Here is a 17,269-nt window from a genome sequence, read left to right on the forward strand (position 1 = left end):
TTCGGGTGATGGACAGAACTTGATAGGAATTGCTAGCAAGCAATATAACCTTCTGCCTTTGCAAGCCAACTTAATAAAAACCAATTACTAGTCTATATTTCGTTGATTACAAAATATTTTTCACACTGCATAATAATATGATAGTCATTAGCATTTCTTTAGTATTTACCATAAATGAGGCACAGTGCTGTGACAATTAATCACAGTGCTTTAGTTAATGGATGTCATGAGCACCCCCGAAATGCTTGTCCTGTTTTTCTTCTTTTCTGCATTGCCCCTCTCCACTGCACCCCACCACCCCACTCCACTCTCTCACAAAATATAAAAGATTAGATTTTTTCTAAAGTGACCTTGTTCCACATTCCAGACACATATGTGAAATCAAAAGTGGCATAGTACATAAAATATTTTCATTATGTCTGTTACAATGAACCATATACTCTAAATTTAACCAACTGGAAAAAAATGAAAGTGTAGCATTCGCTAGATCTCAGAGTGGTTGAATAATGGCTGATCTGCTGGGTCTGTGTTCCAGGGAAAAACATTCTGCTGTAACTTACATCAGATCTCCCTGGGAGGTTGTCTAGATCATTTTCATCATTATTATTACTGTCTCTTTGGCTGTTTAAAAGCAAGGGAAAAAGTTAATTATGATTAAGAGTTCAATATCTTTGAAATTAAGGCAATATTCACTTCAGGGGTAATGGAGACACACAGTAAAATTGGCAGTTAGGACTGTTACCAGTTTTCGTAGTGTTGAGGTTTTTGCTGCATGGATTGACGTGGAAGATGATGTGATGGGACTAGCAACAATATCAGCTCATGCAAGGGCCTGTTACACATGATTGCACATGTTTACATGCTTTTTACATTCTTATAGATTAGAAATAATTATTTTACCAAGTCCTGTTACTTGACACAGGGATAAGATAATTTGGCTAATATGTCCATTGTAGGATCTTGAAATTCCCATGAATTGTAATAGTGATTGATAAGCTAGTACTGTGACTGTCTTAGTTCAGGCTGCTCTAACAAAGTACCATAAACTGGATAGCTTATAAATAATAGGAATTTATTTCTTACAGTTCTGGAGGCTGGGAAGTCCAAGATCAAGGCACCCGCACATTAGCTGTGTGATGAGGGCCCACTTCCTGGTTCATCAGTGGCTATTTACTCACTGTAACCTCAGATGGCAGAAGGGGCTAGGCAGCTCTTGGGGTCTCTTTTATAAGGGCACTAATCTCATGCATGGGGGCTCCACCCTCATGAACTAATCATTTCTCAAAGCCTCCACCTCCAAATACCATCACATTGAGGGAATAGGTTTCAATCGATACATTTTAGGGGCACAAACATTTAGTCTATTACAGCAACTAAACAAGAAGAAAGCAAAGCTTTGTTTCCTTTTTCCTTTTTCAATAGCTTGACAATGAAGTTGAAAAGACAGCAAATCTTGTCATTAGCAACTGGAATCAGCAAATTAAGGCAAGTATCCACAAATACCATTTGTGTAAACTCAGTTTTTAGAATTGAAGTGTTTTGCTTTCATACAAATGCGATGACATGTTCTAGCATTAGTACTTCTAAGTGCTAACTGAAGAGAAAAATGTTTCCTTACCTGGTTGTTACACAGATATATTTTTCACCAAACCAATGGAAGTGCATGGCTCTAACTATGATTATTTAGCACTTATTATGTGCTAAGTGCTATATATTTATGTATTTAATCATCACAACAACCCAATGTCATATGTCATTGTGCATTGCCCCATTTTACAGATTGGGCAATGGAGACACAGAGAGTTTCAGTAATTTTCCCAAGGATACAGAGCTGGTTAATGGTTGAACCAATGGTTGTCACAAGTTGGGTTCCAGGGTCACTGCTCTTAATCATTCCATTATACTAACTACCTTTCTGTATAATTTGTAACTTACAGAAAATGATAAACACCACCTGGGTTTTGTTTTTTTCATTTGTAGAAAGGTGTTAGGGATCTCTACATCATTAGTGAGAGTGGCCCAGTGAGGGGTGGGTAGTGATATGTAAAAGGGGATGCGTATATCGATTTCATGAGTATGTGGGGTCCACTTTTTGTGCACAACACTATTCTAAGACATAATTTTTTTCAAGTAATTTAAAATTTAGTTGGCTAGATGACATATGCGCAGGAAATAGGGAATACATTCTAAGAGGAATTACGATCTGGCGTGGGAAGCTAGAGCATATCTGTATGAGTTCTTAAGCAGAGAAAATAACAGATGGGATCCATATGCACAGAAGATTATTCTAGAACAATGTAGTATAGGAGGAATTCATTTCAGGTAGAAAGGACTAGCAGTAAATCTACTAACAAGATTCAATGAACCCCTCTGAGAAGACTTGTTCTCTAAGTGTTGAAATCCTTTTTCATCTCCAAAGCGTTAGTGCCCACAGAGAACCTTTACAAGTAAACAGCCACTGATGCCAAATAACTAGAGACAGACGCACTCACAGACAGGCAAACTTGGTGTTACTTCCAAAGCTTCTGCCAAAACTGAGGACTGACTCCATAAGACCAAGGACATTAATAAAAAGTGTTTGATATAAGTGAATTTCTGTATCCACAGTAGTTACAATGGTAAAAGGATGCTCATGAGAATCACTTTTATAAAAAGTAAAGTCCCAGAAACAGTATCCAGTCATTTGCTTTTTAGTTTTGCCATGGATTTTATGAGTTTTCTTTAAAAGGAATTGTTTTGTATTTTTTTAAAGAAATAGAGACAGGGTCTTGCTATGTTGCCCAGGCTGATCCCGAACTCCTGGGCACAAGGGATCTGCCCATCTTGGCTTCCTAAAGTGTAGGGATTACAGGGATGAGCCACTACACCTGGCCTTTAAAAGGATTTGTTTTTAAAAATCCATTTTCTTTAAATATTCAGCTTTCACAGGAATTCAGTACAATGAATCAAAAGCCAGAAATAATGCTGAGAGGCTGCAATTGCTCCCAAGAAAAAACATCTTTTATCATTTCCCAGTTTCTATCAAGTCATTTTTTTAAATAAAAGATTTCATTTTTTTAAATGAAGAGTGACAGCGAAATTAGAGAACATAAAATTATTGGGCTATAATAATTTTCTCCCCAGTTACAATTCAAGGGATTCAGCATGTCAGTAATGAAGTAGTCTATTTGGGAGACTCTAATGAAAAGCCTTAAAGGACCAAATATTCATGCCTCACAATCTCATTTCCCAGCAGGCATGTGGCTGACGGGAGGTGGAGAAAGAGGGCCATGAGCTTATTTCTTTAATTTTCCTTTGCAGAGGCTTCCCACGTTTAGAGGGAGGCAGAAGGCTTTGCCTTTGATTCCCAAGCTAAAAAGCCAAGGAAGAGAGACCTCTCCTTTACTATCTGGTTTGACAGTCCTTGCAACCTTGAGGCAAAAAGCCAAAGTCTTTCAATCAGCCTACTTCCTGAACAGGCTAAATCCAACTTAAACCAAATTCTGTTTGCATAATTTATCTCTGGAGCATCATCTTCAGTTAAATTCAACTATGTAGACTAGGAAATTATCCCCTAAATCCTAACCCACTCCAAAGGGTCAGCATGAACAGGGTAGGGAGACTCTGAGTGCTCCTTCCTTCCCTACTTCTTTCTACTTCTCCAACTCCAGCAAGTGCAGGGCATTTCACAAGATGCCAGACAAATGCCCAGCTCTCAGGCTTGGCCATCAGGGAGCAGAATTGTGACCCTTGCTGCACGTTTTAAGAGAACATCTTAAAACAATCTCAATCGTGGCCTAGGTTGATGTAAAGAATGATGCAGGCAGTCTTCTGTGTTTGCTGTGATATCTTCTGTGGTAAAGCCATTATGCTCACTAGAACATTATTTTGGAGGCTTGCAGGCCTTTGATGATTTAGCAAAATTCAAAATCCTCTTGAGGGTACCCGATATAATGAAAAAGTATGCAGGAGTTCTCCGGACAAAGTGTTAGCTGCTCTGATGTTTTAGGTACATTTTGAAGTGAGGATGGGAATGAAGAACTAAAAGTACACATTTTTGTTTCAGCCTTTGGAGGATTCTAGGATACATAATTGTTCAAGCTAGCACATGAATGTGCTTTGTTCCAAAAGAGGAGAGTTTTCTCTTGGCATCAGCCTCTGCTCCTTTTTTTCTTGTTTGTATGTTTTTTACTCTAGGCCAAGAAGAAATTAATGGTTAGTACCAAGAAACATGAAGCACTTTTCCAGCTTGTAGAAAGCTCCAAGCAATATATGACTGAGAAGGAGAAGCGGAAGGTAAGCTGTCATGGCTGGCTGGGTGCATGTGCCATAGAGAGGGATGGACTTGCTACCCTTAGCTACGAACACAAGAGAACGGGTTGATTCCTCCTTCTCTGTGGGATTCCTGCAGAGATGTAGCTTGACAGAGCATAAAAGGGGATTCCAAATCATTACTGGCGTGCGCGCGCACGCGCGCAAACACACACACACACACACACACCACATACATTTTAAACTTTATTTTAATTCTTTTAAATAGAAGGGATCTCACTGTGCTGCCCAGGCTGGCATCAAAGTCCTAGGCTCAAGGGATCCTGCCACCTCAGCCTCTCAAGTAGCTGGGACTACAGGAGCATGCTACTTTGCCTGGACCACATGTATTTTTTAAAAATATTATTGACAGATGACAAATGAGACCAATGATGCCCACATTTTTTTAAAGGAAACTCTATTAATATCTTAAAAAAACCTCTCAGCTAATACCCCAAATAAGTAAAAATAAATACTATATATATGTTGTTTGTTACATATAGTACTTTATGTATTATGTTAATATGTTATGAACATTATAAAGCATAAAAGTAGAAATGTTTCCAGGATGAGATAAAGATGAAATAATATTTTAAATGATTAGCAAACCATGATGTCTTTAGATAATCATTAAGTAATGTTTTCAGGAAAAATGTATACTTGGAGCAAGGTTCAGCCTTAACTATAGTAAATTTAAATGCATATTTCTAATAGTTTTCTTGATAATTTTTTTTTTTTTCTTGAGACAGAGTCTCACTCTGTGGCCCAGGCTGGAGGGCAGTGGTGCAGTCTTGGCTCATTGCATCCTCCCACTCCAGGCTTCAAGCAGTTATCCCACCCCAGTCTCCCAAGTAGCTGGGACTGCAGGTGTGCACCACCATGCTCGGCTAATTTTTTTTTGCATTTTTAGTAGAGGCGAGGTGTCACCATGTTGGCCAGGCTGGTCTCGAACTCCTGACCTCAAGTGATCTTCCTGCCTTAGCCTCTCAAAGTGCTGGGATTATAGGCATGAGCCACCGCCCCTGGCCAGCCTTCTCGATAATGTAATTTGTTCATCAAATTTTTTGTCAGATCTCATTTCAGTGTTTGCCCTTTCATGTGGGTAGTAACAAACTCACAACCAGGAGAGGTGGCAGCATCAGCTTGGACATTTTGCTGTGGATTCTTTGTGGTTAAATTGTTGGTAGTAACACCAATCCACAGGTTCTTGGCAGAAATCTTCTAAGATATTTGTGCATTTTGTGTATGTTAACCTAACTGGAACCAGAAAATGTCTGTAAAATCACATGGCCCAGGTATATGTCAAAGGCCACGTGTCCCAGATGCTGGAAGGGAAAACACAGTGAGGGCCTAGGGCAGCTTTTCAGGTTGCAGAATCCCCACCCTTCCCCCAGGCCATATCAGAATCCACAACTGTCCATGTGTGAGCACCAGTGTAGACTCATATATTAAATAAGAGTAAGCTTGACAACTGTGTTTTCAGGCAAAATGAACACGAATAATATTGGGGTACGGAACAAAATGAACATTTTCTGCTTACACCCCAATAGATTATCTTGCACCCCTCTTGTGGTATGTGTCCCAGATTGAAAACCTTTGAAATAGTCGATATCTTCTACAAAAGATGAGTCCCCACTAAGGAAATGCAACCAGCACCACTGCAAACCTCTTACAAAGGAAGAGAAAATTGTCATCACCAGTAGCTCTTTCATCTGAAGAAATATCCATTGAATAACTTAAATTCATTGTTAGCAAGATTTTACAAGACTCTTATTTCTTTCCATGTCAGTCTTCACAGTTGGAAATGATCATAACAAGTATTGAATAATGAGGCAGCTTCCGAGGAGGCGAACCCAGTCTGTTAAAATACTCAGTGCCAGGACCTGCCTAGGCATTCTGAGTGCTCATTAGAAGCTATTCTTTATTGATGTCATGCAATAATAAAGAAAAAAGCATGGCAGCTAAGTGGTGAATTTCCTCTTCCTACCCCCATCAGCAGCTTCCCTGGGAAGTAAAGGTCCACAGTGCTCTCTCCCCTCCTCCAGCTGGTAACCATAACCTTGGCTGTTACTCTGTCACACACCCATGCCATCTTCACTGCTTAATCTGGCAGCTTTTGTTAATCCTGAAGCTGAACACCCAAGGGGGGGCATTCATTTTCTCATCTCACATAGAAGCGCTCATGATCACCTGAGCTGATGCTCTGTGCTGCTCAGCAAATTCCTCCTGGTTTCCTGCCCAGCAGTCTTGATTCTCACCAGAAGCTGATCTAAACCTCCGTTCTCCCCACACCTCCATCCACACACTCCTGGCACAGTATCTTGCCTCCTACCTCACAGAGTAAATAGAAGTCAGCACAGCCACCTGCCTACTGAAGTAATAGCATTTACATATCTGCAATGGAGAGGCCAGTTCTCCATCCCGTGCTCTAATCTCATCCCATTCTGCCTCCCAGAGGCCCTCTCTTGATTATCCCATATTTCCCATATCTTGGACAGCCCCCTCCCTAATGATTCCTCCCCACCAGCCTTCTATAACTCCCCCTGTCTTATAGTCTGTTCAGGCTGCTATAACCAAGTTCCATAGATGGAGGTGGCTTCAACAACAGACATTCTGGAAGTGTGGGATCAGGTGCTATCTGGTGAGGCTTCCTCTTTCAGGTTGCAGACCGGCTACTTCTCATTGCATCCTCACGTGGTGGAAAGAGAGCAAGGAAGCTCCCTGGGGCCTCTTCTATAAGGGCAGTAATCCCATTCATGAGGGTTCCACCCTCATGGCCTAATCTGGTGGGAGGGCACCAATAGTCTATTGCATCTTCTTCCCATCTTGCAAGAGTAAAGAAAGTTACAGGAACACTTATTTATGGGGTCTCACATTCCTCTCCAGATATTGTCATGTCTCCTTTTTACAATACATCTTTTTTTTTTTTTTACAATACATTTTTTTTAACATCTTTTTTTTTTTTTTTTTTTTAAGATGGAGTCTTGCTCTGTCGCCCAGACTGGAGTGCAGTGGCGCGATCTCGGCTTACTGCAAGCTCCGCCTTCCGGGTTCATGACATTCTCCTGCCTCAGCCTCCCGAGTAGCTGGGACTACAGGCCCCGCCACCACACCCAGCTAATTTTTTATATTTTTTAGTAGAGATGGGATTTCACCGAGTTAGCTAGGATAGTCTCGATCTCCTGACTTTGTGATCCGCCCGCCTCGGCCTCCCAAAGTGCTGGGATTACAGGCGTGAGCCACCGCGCCCGGTCACAATATATCTTAGTGAAAGGGGTATCTGCTCTGTTTCCACTTCCTCATCTTCTGTTCACTCTTCAAATCACCCTAATCAAGCTTTCCCCATCTTTCCACTAAGAGTGTTCTTGCCATCGAAAACAATGTCTTCTCATTGCTAAAGCTAACAGGTACTTTCCAAGTCTTACCTTAGTTAACTTCTCGGAAGTATTAAGCATTGTTTATTTCCCGTTTCTAGAAACATTCTCTTCTTTTAACTTTAGTAACAACTAATGCTTTTATTTTCCTCCTACTTTCTGTAAATTTTAAATTAGATTTCTTTATGGGCTCCCTTTTTTGGCCTGATCTTTATATATTGCAGTTTCTGAAGATTTCTCTTCTGGGCCTCACTCTATTCTCTTCACCATTGTCTCTCCAGTGTCTGATACAGTACTCGTGATATTAGGTACTCGATAAATAATACATACTCAATAAGTATATTCTCAAGGATTCAACTACAGTATCTATGCTGGCAATACCCAAATTTATATCTCCAGTCCAAACCAGTCTGTAAACTGCTTTCTGACTCCTTAAACTCAATATCCAAAATCCAACCATCACTTTTTTCTACCAAAGATAATCTTTATTCCTGTGTTCTCTGTGTCTTTGAATATCATCACCCACCTATCCTCCCAATTCTAACTCAAACCAGATCCTTCAGTGGCACAGTCTCAGCTCACTGCAACCTCCGCCTTCCAGTTTCAAGTGATCCTCCTGCCTCAGCCTCCCAAGTAGCTGGGAGTACAGGCGTGCGCCATCACATCTGGCTAATTTTTGTATTTTTAGTAGAGATGGGGTTTTGCCATGTTGGCCAGGCTGGTCTCGAACTCCAGACATCAAGTGATCCGCCCACCTTGGCCTCCCAAAATACTGGGATTACAGGCACGAGCCACCGTGCCCAGCCCCAAATACTTCTTGAATATCTTTGCTTTTGTCTATCTCCACTGCTGACATCCTCTCTCAGGCCGCAATCATCTTTTGCTTGGTTTTTTGTAACCAACAAATCAGTCTCTTTGCTTTCAGTGTTGCCTGTTCCTATCTATTCCCCATGTACAAGCCAAGCTGACTTTTCTTAAACTCGAATCTGAGTATATCATTCCTTTTGAAAGCCTTCAAAGGCTTCCCAATGACTTCAGAATAAATAAAAAAAAACTCTTTTTTTTTTTTTTTTGAGACGGAGTTTTGCTCTTGTTGCCCAGGCTGGAGTGCAATGGTGCAATCTGGGCCGACTGCAACCTCTGCCTCCCAAGTTCAACAATTCTGCCTTAGCCTCCCAAGTAGCTGGGATTACAGGCACTCACCACCATGCCCAGCTAATTTTTTGTATTTTTAGTAGAGACAGGTTTTCACCATGTTGGCCAGGCTGTTCTCGAACTCCTGACCACAAGTGATCTGCCCGACTTGGCCTCCCAAAGTGCTGGGATTACAGGCGTGAACCACCACACCCAGCCAGGAAAAACTCTTTCATGTGGCCTGTAAGACCCTTCCTGACTTGAACCTTGCCAATCTCTTCAACATCACCTCTCCCCATTCTCCGTCGTAAGCTGTGTGATCCAACTTCACCAAAAAATATCATTCTGTATCCTGCCATACTATTTTGCCTCACCAACTCCTACTTTCATTTTAGTTTTATTCATATGGAGATCGATTTTTGAGCACTTACTATGAGCCAAATTATAGCTTAAATGTCATTTTAATTTCAAGGCTAGTTTAGATGCCTCTCTTGATGTCCTTCCAGTGGTACCTACATAATTCTATCAGCACACAAGATGGTAATGGTCTGTGGGTCCCTGACTAGAGAGGGAGCCTGTCTTGTTCCATTTTCTATTCCTAAAGCCTTGCACATGACACACGGAAGGCCCTCAATGTCTGGTGAATAAATGAATGTGATGTTTGTCCCAAGAGCAAAAAAAGGGACGAAAGGAAAAGAAGTCAATCTTTGACAAATTTTAGTAAAGGTTTCTGAGAAGTTCCTTAAGTAAGAATACAGGAGTCTACAGCCGGGCGCAGTGTCTCAGGCCTATAATCCCAGCACTTCGGGAGGCTGAGGTGGGCAGATTACCTGAGGTCAGGAGTTCAAGACCAGCCTGGACAAGATGGTGAAATCCTGGGCGTGGTGGCACATGCCTGTAATCCCAGCTACTCGGCAGGCTGAGGCAGGCGAATCACTTGAACCTGAGAGGCGGAGGTTGTAGTGAGCCGAGATCGCACCACTGTACTCCAGCCTGGCCGACCAGCGAGACTCCGTCTCAAAAAAAAAAAAAAAAAAAAAAATATATATATATATATGTGTGTGTGTGTGTGTGTATATGAGTATACATTCTTCTTTCATATATATACTTGGACTATCTGCTGTAAATTTGCTGAGCAGAAAATTCTAGTCCACAGCTCTATAGTGCAGGCTGATGAATATTAATGGTGATCTCAAAAGCAACTCAGTTCTCATTCCTGGGGTGCTGAGCATTCTCAGTAAGAATCTGAGGACAATGATTTAGCAGAGTATAACCATGACTCTCTTTGAGTCCTTGCATTGAACTGTTGCCAGGTTAATGTTCACAAGCTTGAGTTTCTACAGACACATGTGGTTCATTAAACTTGGTACAAAACCAGATATGTCAGCTGGGCGCGGTGGCTCACGCCTGTAATCCCAGCACTTTGGGAGGCTGAAACGGGCGGATCACGAGGTCAGGAGATCGAGACCATCCGGGCTAACATGGTGAAACCCCGTCTCTACTAAAAATACAAAAAATTAGCCGGGCGTGGTGGCGGGCACCTGTAGTCCCAGCTACTCAGGAGGCTGAGGCAGGAGAATGGCGTGAACCCGGGAGGCGGAGCTTGCAGTGAGCTGAGATCGTGCCCCTGCACTCCAGCCTGGGGGACAGGGCGAGACTCCATCTCAAAAAAAAAAAAACAACAACAAAAAAAAACAGGTATGTCCTGTGTAGGTCACGCATCAGAGCTGGGGGACAGTTGTATAGCCTGCATATCAATTGGAATAATAAAGTGAATGGTATTAACGTTCAACATTTTGGATGAATGTTTTTCATGATTGTAAGGTTAGTCAAAATGCCCTTAAATAGAGAGAGTCCATTTTAACAGCCTTTGTCTCTGTCCTTGAAACTCCTAAACTACTAAGTCGGGGGGGGGGGGGGGGTCTTTGATGTTTTTTAAAGAATGGTTTGAAGACCATTTGCATCAGAACCATCTGGGGAGCTATAGTCAAAACTCAGATTTTCTAATCCCACTACAGATGTATGAAATAAGTATTGCTACTTGTAGAATTCTGGAATTTGCAATTTTTACAAGCATTTCAGGTCATTTCTAAATAGAGTAAAGTTGGAGAATAGGCTGGGTGCGATGGCCCACACTCATGATCCTAAAATTTTGGGAGGCTGAGGTAGACAGATCGCTTGAGCCCAGGAGTTGGAGACCAGACTGGACAACATGGTGAAACCCCATCTCTGCAAAAAATACAAAAACTAGTCCCAGCTACCTGGGAGGCTGAGATGGGAGCATTGCTTGAACCCGGGACAGGGAGGTTGCAGTGAGCCAGTGAGCCATGATTCTGTCACTGAACTCCAGCCTGGGTGACAGAGCCAGACCCTGTCTCCAAAAAAACAAAAAAAAAAAAAAAAAAAAAAAAGAAAAAGAAAGATATTGAATGCTTTAAATATATATATATAAAGTTGGAGAATAATTCATGCAATCCAACTTTGTTTCTCAGAAACATGAAATTACTTGTCTGGGCATTTTGAGAGTCAGTTTCAGCTACCCTGGCCCAGGGAGTTTTATATTACTGTACACTGATTTTCCAGAAGATTTAGTAATCAGAATGACAAATTTTGGTGATGGGCAAGAGGGGGGCTCTTTGTAAGGGAGCAGATCATTGGGGAGCAGGATGAGAGGAAACCATCTTATCAAGCTGTCCATAACTTGCAGTGAACATTGGGCATGTATCTCAGGCTTTTCACTGGCAATAATTACACTCACTAAATTTTGAGTGCTATGCCAGGTGTTGGGCAGTGTGCCATTTGCCTTATCTGTGTTACCTATGTCAGGGCCAAGGGAAATCTTCCCTTTTGCCCTCTGAAGTTTGGCTGAAAATCACTGACAAGAGACAGATGAATAGGAGAAAAGGCATACAAATGTATTTGATCATAGTTTTATGTGACATGGGAGCCTTCAGAACGAAGTTCCAAATATACAGGGGAACTTGTCTATGTTTATGCTTAGGTTTAACAAAATACGGACATCCATGTACAAATATTATGTACAAAAGGGGTGTAATCTAATGCTAATAGACTGTGTGGGGAAACCCAGTAAGGCTGTCTTTCTGGAGTCTTCTTGGCCTCTCTGTGCAGCCTTCCTTCCTGCTGGGAATGGGGCAGGATCCTCTCTGGAATAGGGGTCTTATGATCTACAGTCAGACAAGGTAGGTCAGATAATTTCTTTATGGACAGTTTTCACACAGAAAGGCAGGGGGAAAGTGAGACTAATATTTTTAGATTTTATGGCTGGCTTTGGAGAAAAGAGGTTCTGGTTTCTGTGACCTTCTTTGGGGAAGAGGGATTCTGGTTTCTAGCAATAGCCTCAGGGGAGAATGGGAGTGAGAGACAGGAGGGCAGAAGAAGGTCAGAGAGAAACTTTTACTTCTGAGGCTGCTTCTGAGGCCTTGATTTTGTGGTATTGTTTTCTGAGTCCCAAGATGTGCCTGAATTCTCAAAGCAACCCGGTATGTATTAATTACCTATCCCCATCACAGAGATGAGAAAACTGTGGCTCAGTAAGGTTAAGTAACTTGTTTGCAGCTAGGACCAGGACTCTTATCCTGGAAGTTTGATTCCAAAGCTCTACTTCTGGGTTTATATAGTAAAAGTAAAATAATATCGCTAGATAGGACAGTAGCCAGACTCATTCTAAAAATTAGCTCTAAAACTTGTATGATTCCACAAGTCTCTACCTAACCTGGTAAGAAGTGCAGGAGCCCAAAAGATTTACCAGATAAGACTATGGGATTCATTGGCCAATTGCAATCTTGACCTGTACTGTCAATTCTCAAAAGCTGTGTTGTTTGACCTTCTCCTTGACTGTGTGAGTGTAGACAAATCACTTCCTATTTAAGGGTCTCAATCTCCTCATGTGTAAAATTGGGGGAATCATACTGGAAGGCCCTTGGGTTTCCTTCAGGTTTGGCCATGCCTTTTTTTCTTATAAAGATCTTTCATTTTGTCACCTATAGTCACTGTTTATGACTCTACGTGAGAGGTGAGAAACATATCATTGAGCCACATATAATTATTACTATGGAATTACAAAGGGCTTTCAAAAATGTGTTAGTAAATGTGTGACATTGATGTTTTACATTAGCTCCTCAATAAACTGACAAAATCAACTGAAAAGTTGGAAAAGGAAGATGAAAATTACTACCAAAAAAACATGGCGGGTTATTCTACCAGACTGAAATGGGAAAACACACTAGAGAACTGCTACCAGGTAAGTTATATATTCACATTTTTTTCTTCTTCTGTGGAGCTTTGTGTGACCTTGAAGATGGAGGTCAGATTACAGTGACAAGACCTGCCCTCTGTCTTAGCTATGAGCATCACACATATTGTGACTTTAGACAAACCACATTTCCTCTCATTGTTTCCATTTCTCCATGGATACAATTACCAGTGACAATTTATTGAATTTCACTGGCCAGAGTTTCTGCTCCTAATTCTTAGTGGACAGGATAGCACCCAGCTAACTTCAAAAAGTGCTGTCAAAGTGAAGCGTAAATTAAGGCTTAAGTGTTAGGTGCTTCAAAATTAGTTTTAGGCATGAGCGATGACTCATACAGTGATTGCTTATGGAGGTCAGGCATTGTGTTAGGCACTGGAGATACAGAGCATTGAATAAAGTAACATCTCAATTCTTGAGATGTGTACATCTCAGTGGCAAAAGTAGACACATAAAGAAGGAATTGTGGCAAATTATCTGATAATAATGGGCAAAATATGTCAGCAAGCACATCACAAAAGGAGAAATCAAAATCATCAATAAACCTATGAAACAATGCTAGATTATTTGGCAAAAATTAGAACTTGACAATATCAAGTGTTGGTAAGGATGTTAGGAAACAAGAATTATTGTACCCCTGTAGGGGGAATAATTTAATGATATTTAGTGAAACTAAAATAAGCATATACTTACTGCAGCAGTTCCCTTTTTAGGCATATATCCTACAGAAAAATGTACATTTGTACTCCAAGAGTGATGCACAAGAATGTTTATGGCAGAATTGTTTATAATTGCATGTGAGAAAAAACTGTACGCAATCTTCATACCCATCAAGAGAAGAATTACTCTTCAAATATGTTCACATTTGGAAAGTGAACTAATATCCATCAATGAAAAGTTAATTAAAACTATATTTAAACATGAATTAACCTCGAAAAACATGATGTTGAGGAAAAGAAATATACCACTTACACAATCTGTGTAAATCAAAATTCTTTTAAACTCATGCGCAAACTATACTGAGTTTATATGTGTGTGTTTGTAAACTTATACATGGAGACTGTCCCTGTGTTCAGTGGCAGAAATGGAGCCCATGGTGGGAATACAACAGAACTGCCAGAAACAGCCACGCAGCTTATGCACGGCCCCTGGTGAAGCAGTACAACCCCAGGCTCTACATAAATATGACCAAATTAAATAACTATCAATTCTGGAGAGTAAGAACATGAATATTTTGGTTTTATTTTTCCCCACCTGTTTTAAGTTTAAAAAAAAATGTTTAAAGCAGATACGATGGGAGAAAGCCATGATCTCATGGCCAGCCTGGAACAAGTACTTGGTGCTCAGTGCTCCTCTTTTAGGCTGTGCTAAGCACATTCATGTGCTTCTGTTTTGTATTAATCATGACATTATGAGGACATTGAGGCTGGAAAGATGAAGCGATGAGCCTGAGATGGTTTAAGATTCAGCCTGAGCGGCACGCCTGTAATCCCAGCACTTTGGGAGGCAGAGGCGGGCGGATCAAGAGGTCAGGAGATCGAGACCATCCTGGCTAACACGGTGAAACCCCGTCTCTACTAAAAATAGAAAAAATTAGCCGCGCGTGGTGGCGGGCGCCTGTTGTCCCAGCTAATCGGGAGGCTGAGGCAGGAGAATGGCGTGAACCCGGGAGGCGGAGCTTGCAGTGAGCCGAGATCACGTCACTGCACTCTAGCCTGGGCGACAGAGCAAGACTCCGTCTCAAAAAGAAAAAAAAAAAAAAAAAAGATTCAGCCTGGACCTCTGCACTATGCTCCTGCCCCATTGAAAACTGGGAGAGCAAAGGCTATATGGCAGGCGGAAACCCAACGGCTGCATTTACATCTCTTGCAATTCAACCACTCAGAGCAGGATAGATGCAGAATTAGAGAAGAAAGGGGAAATTAGAGATGAAAACTTGGGTCAAAGAGAGGAACAAATGAGAAAAAAATTCCTTAATTTACACCTTTGAACATAAGCTCCTGGTACTCTCCTTGTTTATGCTAGATAGATTTTAGATGAAGGTGATGAGAAAAGGTCAGGGATTTAAATTCTAACTTGATTCATTTGAAATCTGGCTCTGCAACCTGGGCTCTGATCTTGCCTCACCTCACCTCATCACTTCCTGATGAAGCCGTGGTCTTTCCACTGAGGTCAGCTTCCTTGGATGGCCCTGTTAGGAGATGGGAGAGACATTTCTGCTCCCACTCCATCTTCCAGGCACCCACCCTTCAAGGGCTATGAGAAAAATATTTCACCTCAGTGTCTCTATCCTCATCACCCTTCTACCTACATCGCAGCAATGGGAGATAAATGGGTCCTACCTGGTGTAGCTGATAACTAGCTTGCCTTCTTCAATATATGTTAGGGAAGGCTATGATTATCTTCATTATCAGAAGCTCTTGCTACGCCTCTCCTTCATCTCAGTTTCCTTTCCTCCTGTTAAGATCCTCTACATCTTTCCCCTACAACCACCACTCCCCCTTCTCAGCATTCCCAGTGTTTATGTTGAAGCATCATGGAAATTATCTTTTCTTACAGTCTTCCTGATGGTAACAAGGTATACATTCATTTACATTTCAAAAGGCATCTTTCAACTTCAGCTCTAAAAATATTTAAGACCTAGTTTAGTTTTTTTCTTCTTTTTTTTTTTTTTTGTTAGAATCCAAGGCACATGGAATATCTACTCATCATAATGTCCTTGAGGAAGAGCATTTTCTTTCTCCCCTCTTGTATCCTGGATTTTTGCTACCTCTATGCTGGAGGCCACCAGTGTTTCAGTCCGTGTCCTTTTTAGTTCATACAGCTTCTCCTACCCCACCTTCCTCTGAGTTCTCTCCTGCCTCCTGAGAGCCATCTCAAGCCCATTAGCCACAACGTGAGACGACTTCTGTCCAGTCACTCTTGCTTCACTTGAACCCTCAATAATGATGCCCTTAGTTGGTATTTCCTGGGCTTGTTTATACTCAGTCTATACCAGCAGGTCATTGACTCACATATTACTCTATGTATGCCATATTTTGTGTATGTTTATGGCACTCAAGTGTCAAATGTTAGATTCATGAAGACATATAACAAAAACAGCCTGAATTGACTCAAAGAGGGATTTTATTATAAGTGTGAGAGATGGAAATGGGACAGTTAGGGTCTCTCAGTTTCATTTTTTCTGCATTCTTTCACCATTCTTCTGTACAAATTGAATATAAAAATTCATTTTAGGGTCCTACGAAGTGTTCTCTTATTCCTTTTTACTCTACAGGTTGGATTTACAAATTCCTTCAGAGAACATGCATTGAACTACATTCAAGGCAGTGTAGTAGATACTGTGAGAAATATTGTAAAGCCTCAAATGTGACTATAAGTAATGAAACCAATTCCACAAACCACATGTCAAAATTAGTCTTATGACTTCACAATCATACTGTATTCTAGCCACATCCTACCCTCCAAGAAGAAACAATTCAGATGATAGAAATAACCTATATTTTTCACAATAATAACCATACTACCAAGAATTACAAAGAATCAAATGCTTGGTACTGAAGTACTTACTCAAGGAATTATTTTTAAAAGCCATCTGCAATATGTGTCAAGAGCCTTAAAAATATTCCCTTTCTCAACCAGTGTTCCTCCTCTAAATCCCAGAACACAGAAAATGATTCGAGTGGCTGCTTTCTCAGTTCTCCCAAGGATGGCACTTGAGTAGTCCCACTCTAGATGAGACGAATGACAACTCATTACATAAAATGGACGCCTCAGGACAGTAGGGCTTCATTCTTTCCTAGGACTCTGTTGAAAAAGGTAATTTCGTTTCTATAAAACTGTCTTGAGGAAGTAGCTGACAAACCAGACACAGATTTCTATTTGAAACATGTTAAAGGCAGCAAACATCCCAAATGTCCAACATTAAAGGGATGACTAAGTGAATAAACACGCCTGCACCATGGATGCTTATGAAATAAAGTGGTATTTTCAGAGACTAATGGCACGGGAAACTGTTCACATGTACGATTAAGTGGAAAAAACAGAATTTCAAATTTGAATAATTTGATAGATAACTAGAAGATAAAATCATACATATACACATACCTAGACTGAAATATATCAATATGTTAATAGCAGTCACTTCTGGGTGGAAGAATTATGATTTTAAAATGTATTTTTTGTGGGCCTCTGTGGCCCT

General features: G+C 41.0%; 1 protein-coding gene across 20 annotated transcripts in view; it reads left to right on the plus strand.

Annotated features, from left to right (window-relative positions):
* The window catches only part of NOSTRIN (nitric oxide synthase trafficking), a 78,873-nt gene that overhangs the window by 43,581 nt on the left and 18,023 nt on the right, over positions 1-17,269 (plus strand). For all 20 annotated transcript variants that reach the window (XM_055108713.1, XM_055108725.1, XM_055108724.1 and 17 more), the window contains 3 exons: positions 1,423-1,485; positions 4,177-4,275; positions 12,934-13,059. In XM_055108713.1, the coding sequence (XP_054964688.1) occupies positions 1,423-1,485; positions 4,177-4,275; positions 12,934-13,059 (288 nt within the window). The remainder of the gene's footprint in view (positions 1-1,422; positions 1,486-4,176; positions 4,276-12,933; positions 13,060-17,269) is intronic.

Source organism: Pan paniscus, chromosome 13 (assembly GCF_029289425.2).
Source record: "Pan paniscus chromosome 13, NHGRI_mPanPan1-v2.0_pri, whole genome shotgun sequence".
NCBI classification, from domain to species: Eukaryota; Metazoa; Chordata; class Mammalia; order Primates; family Hominidae; genus Pan; species Pan paniscus.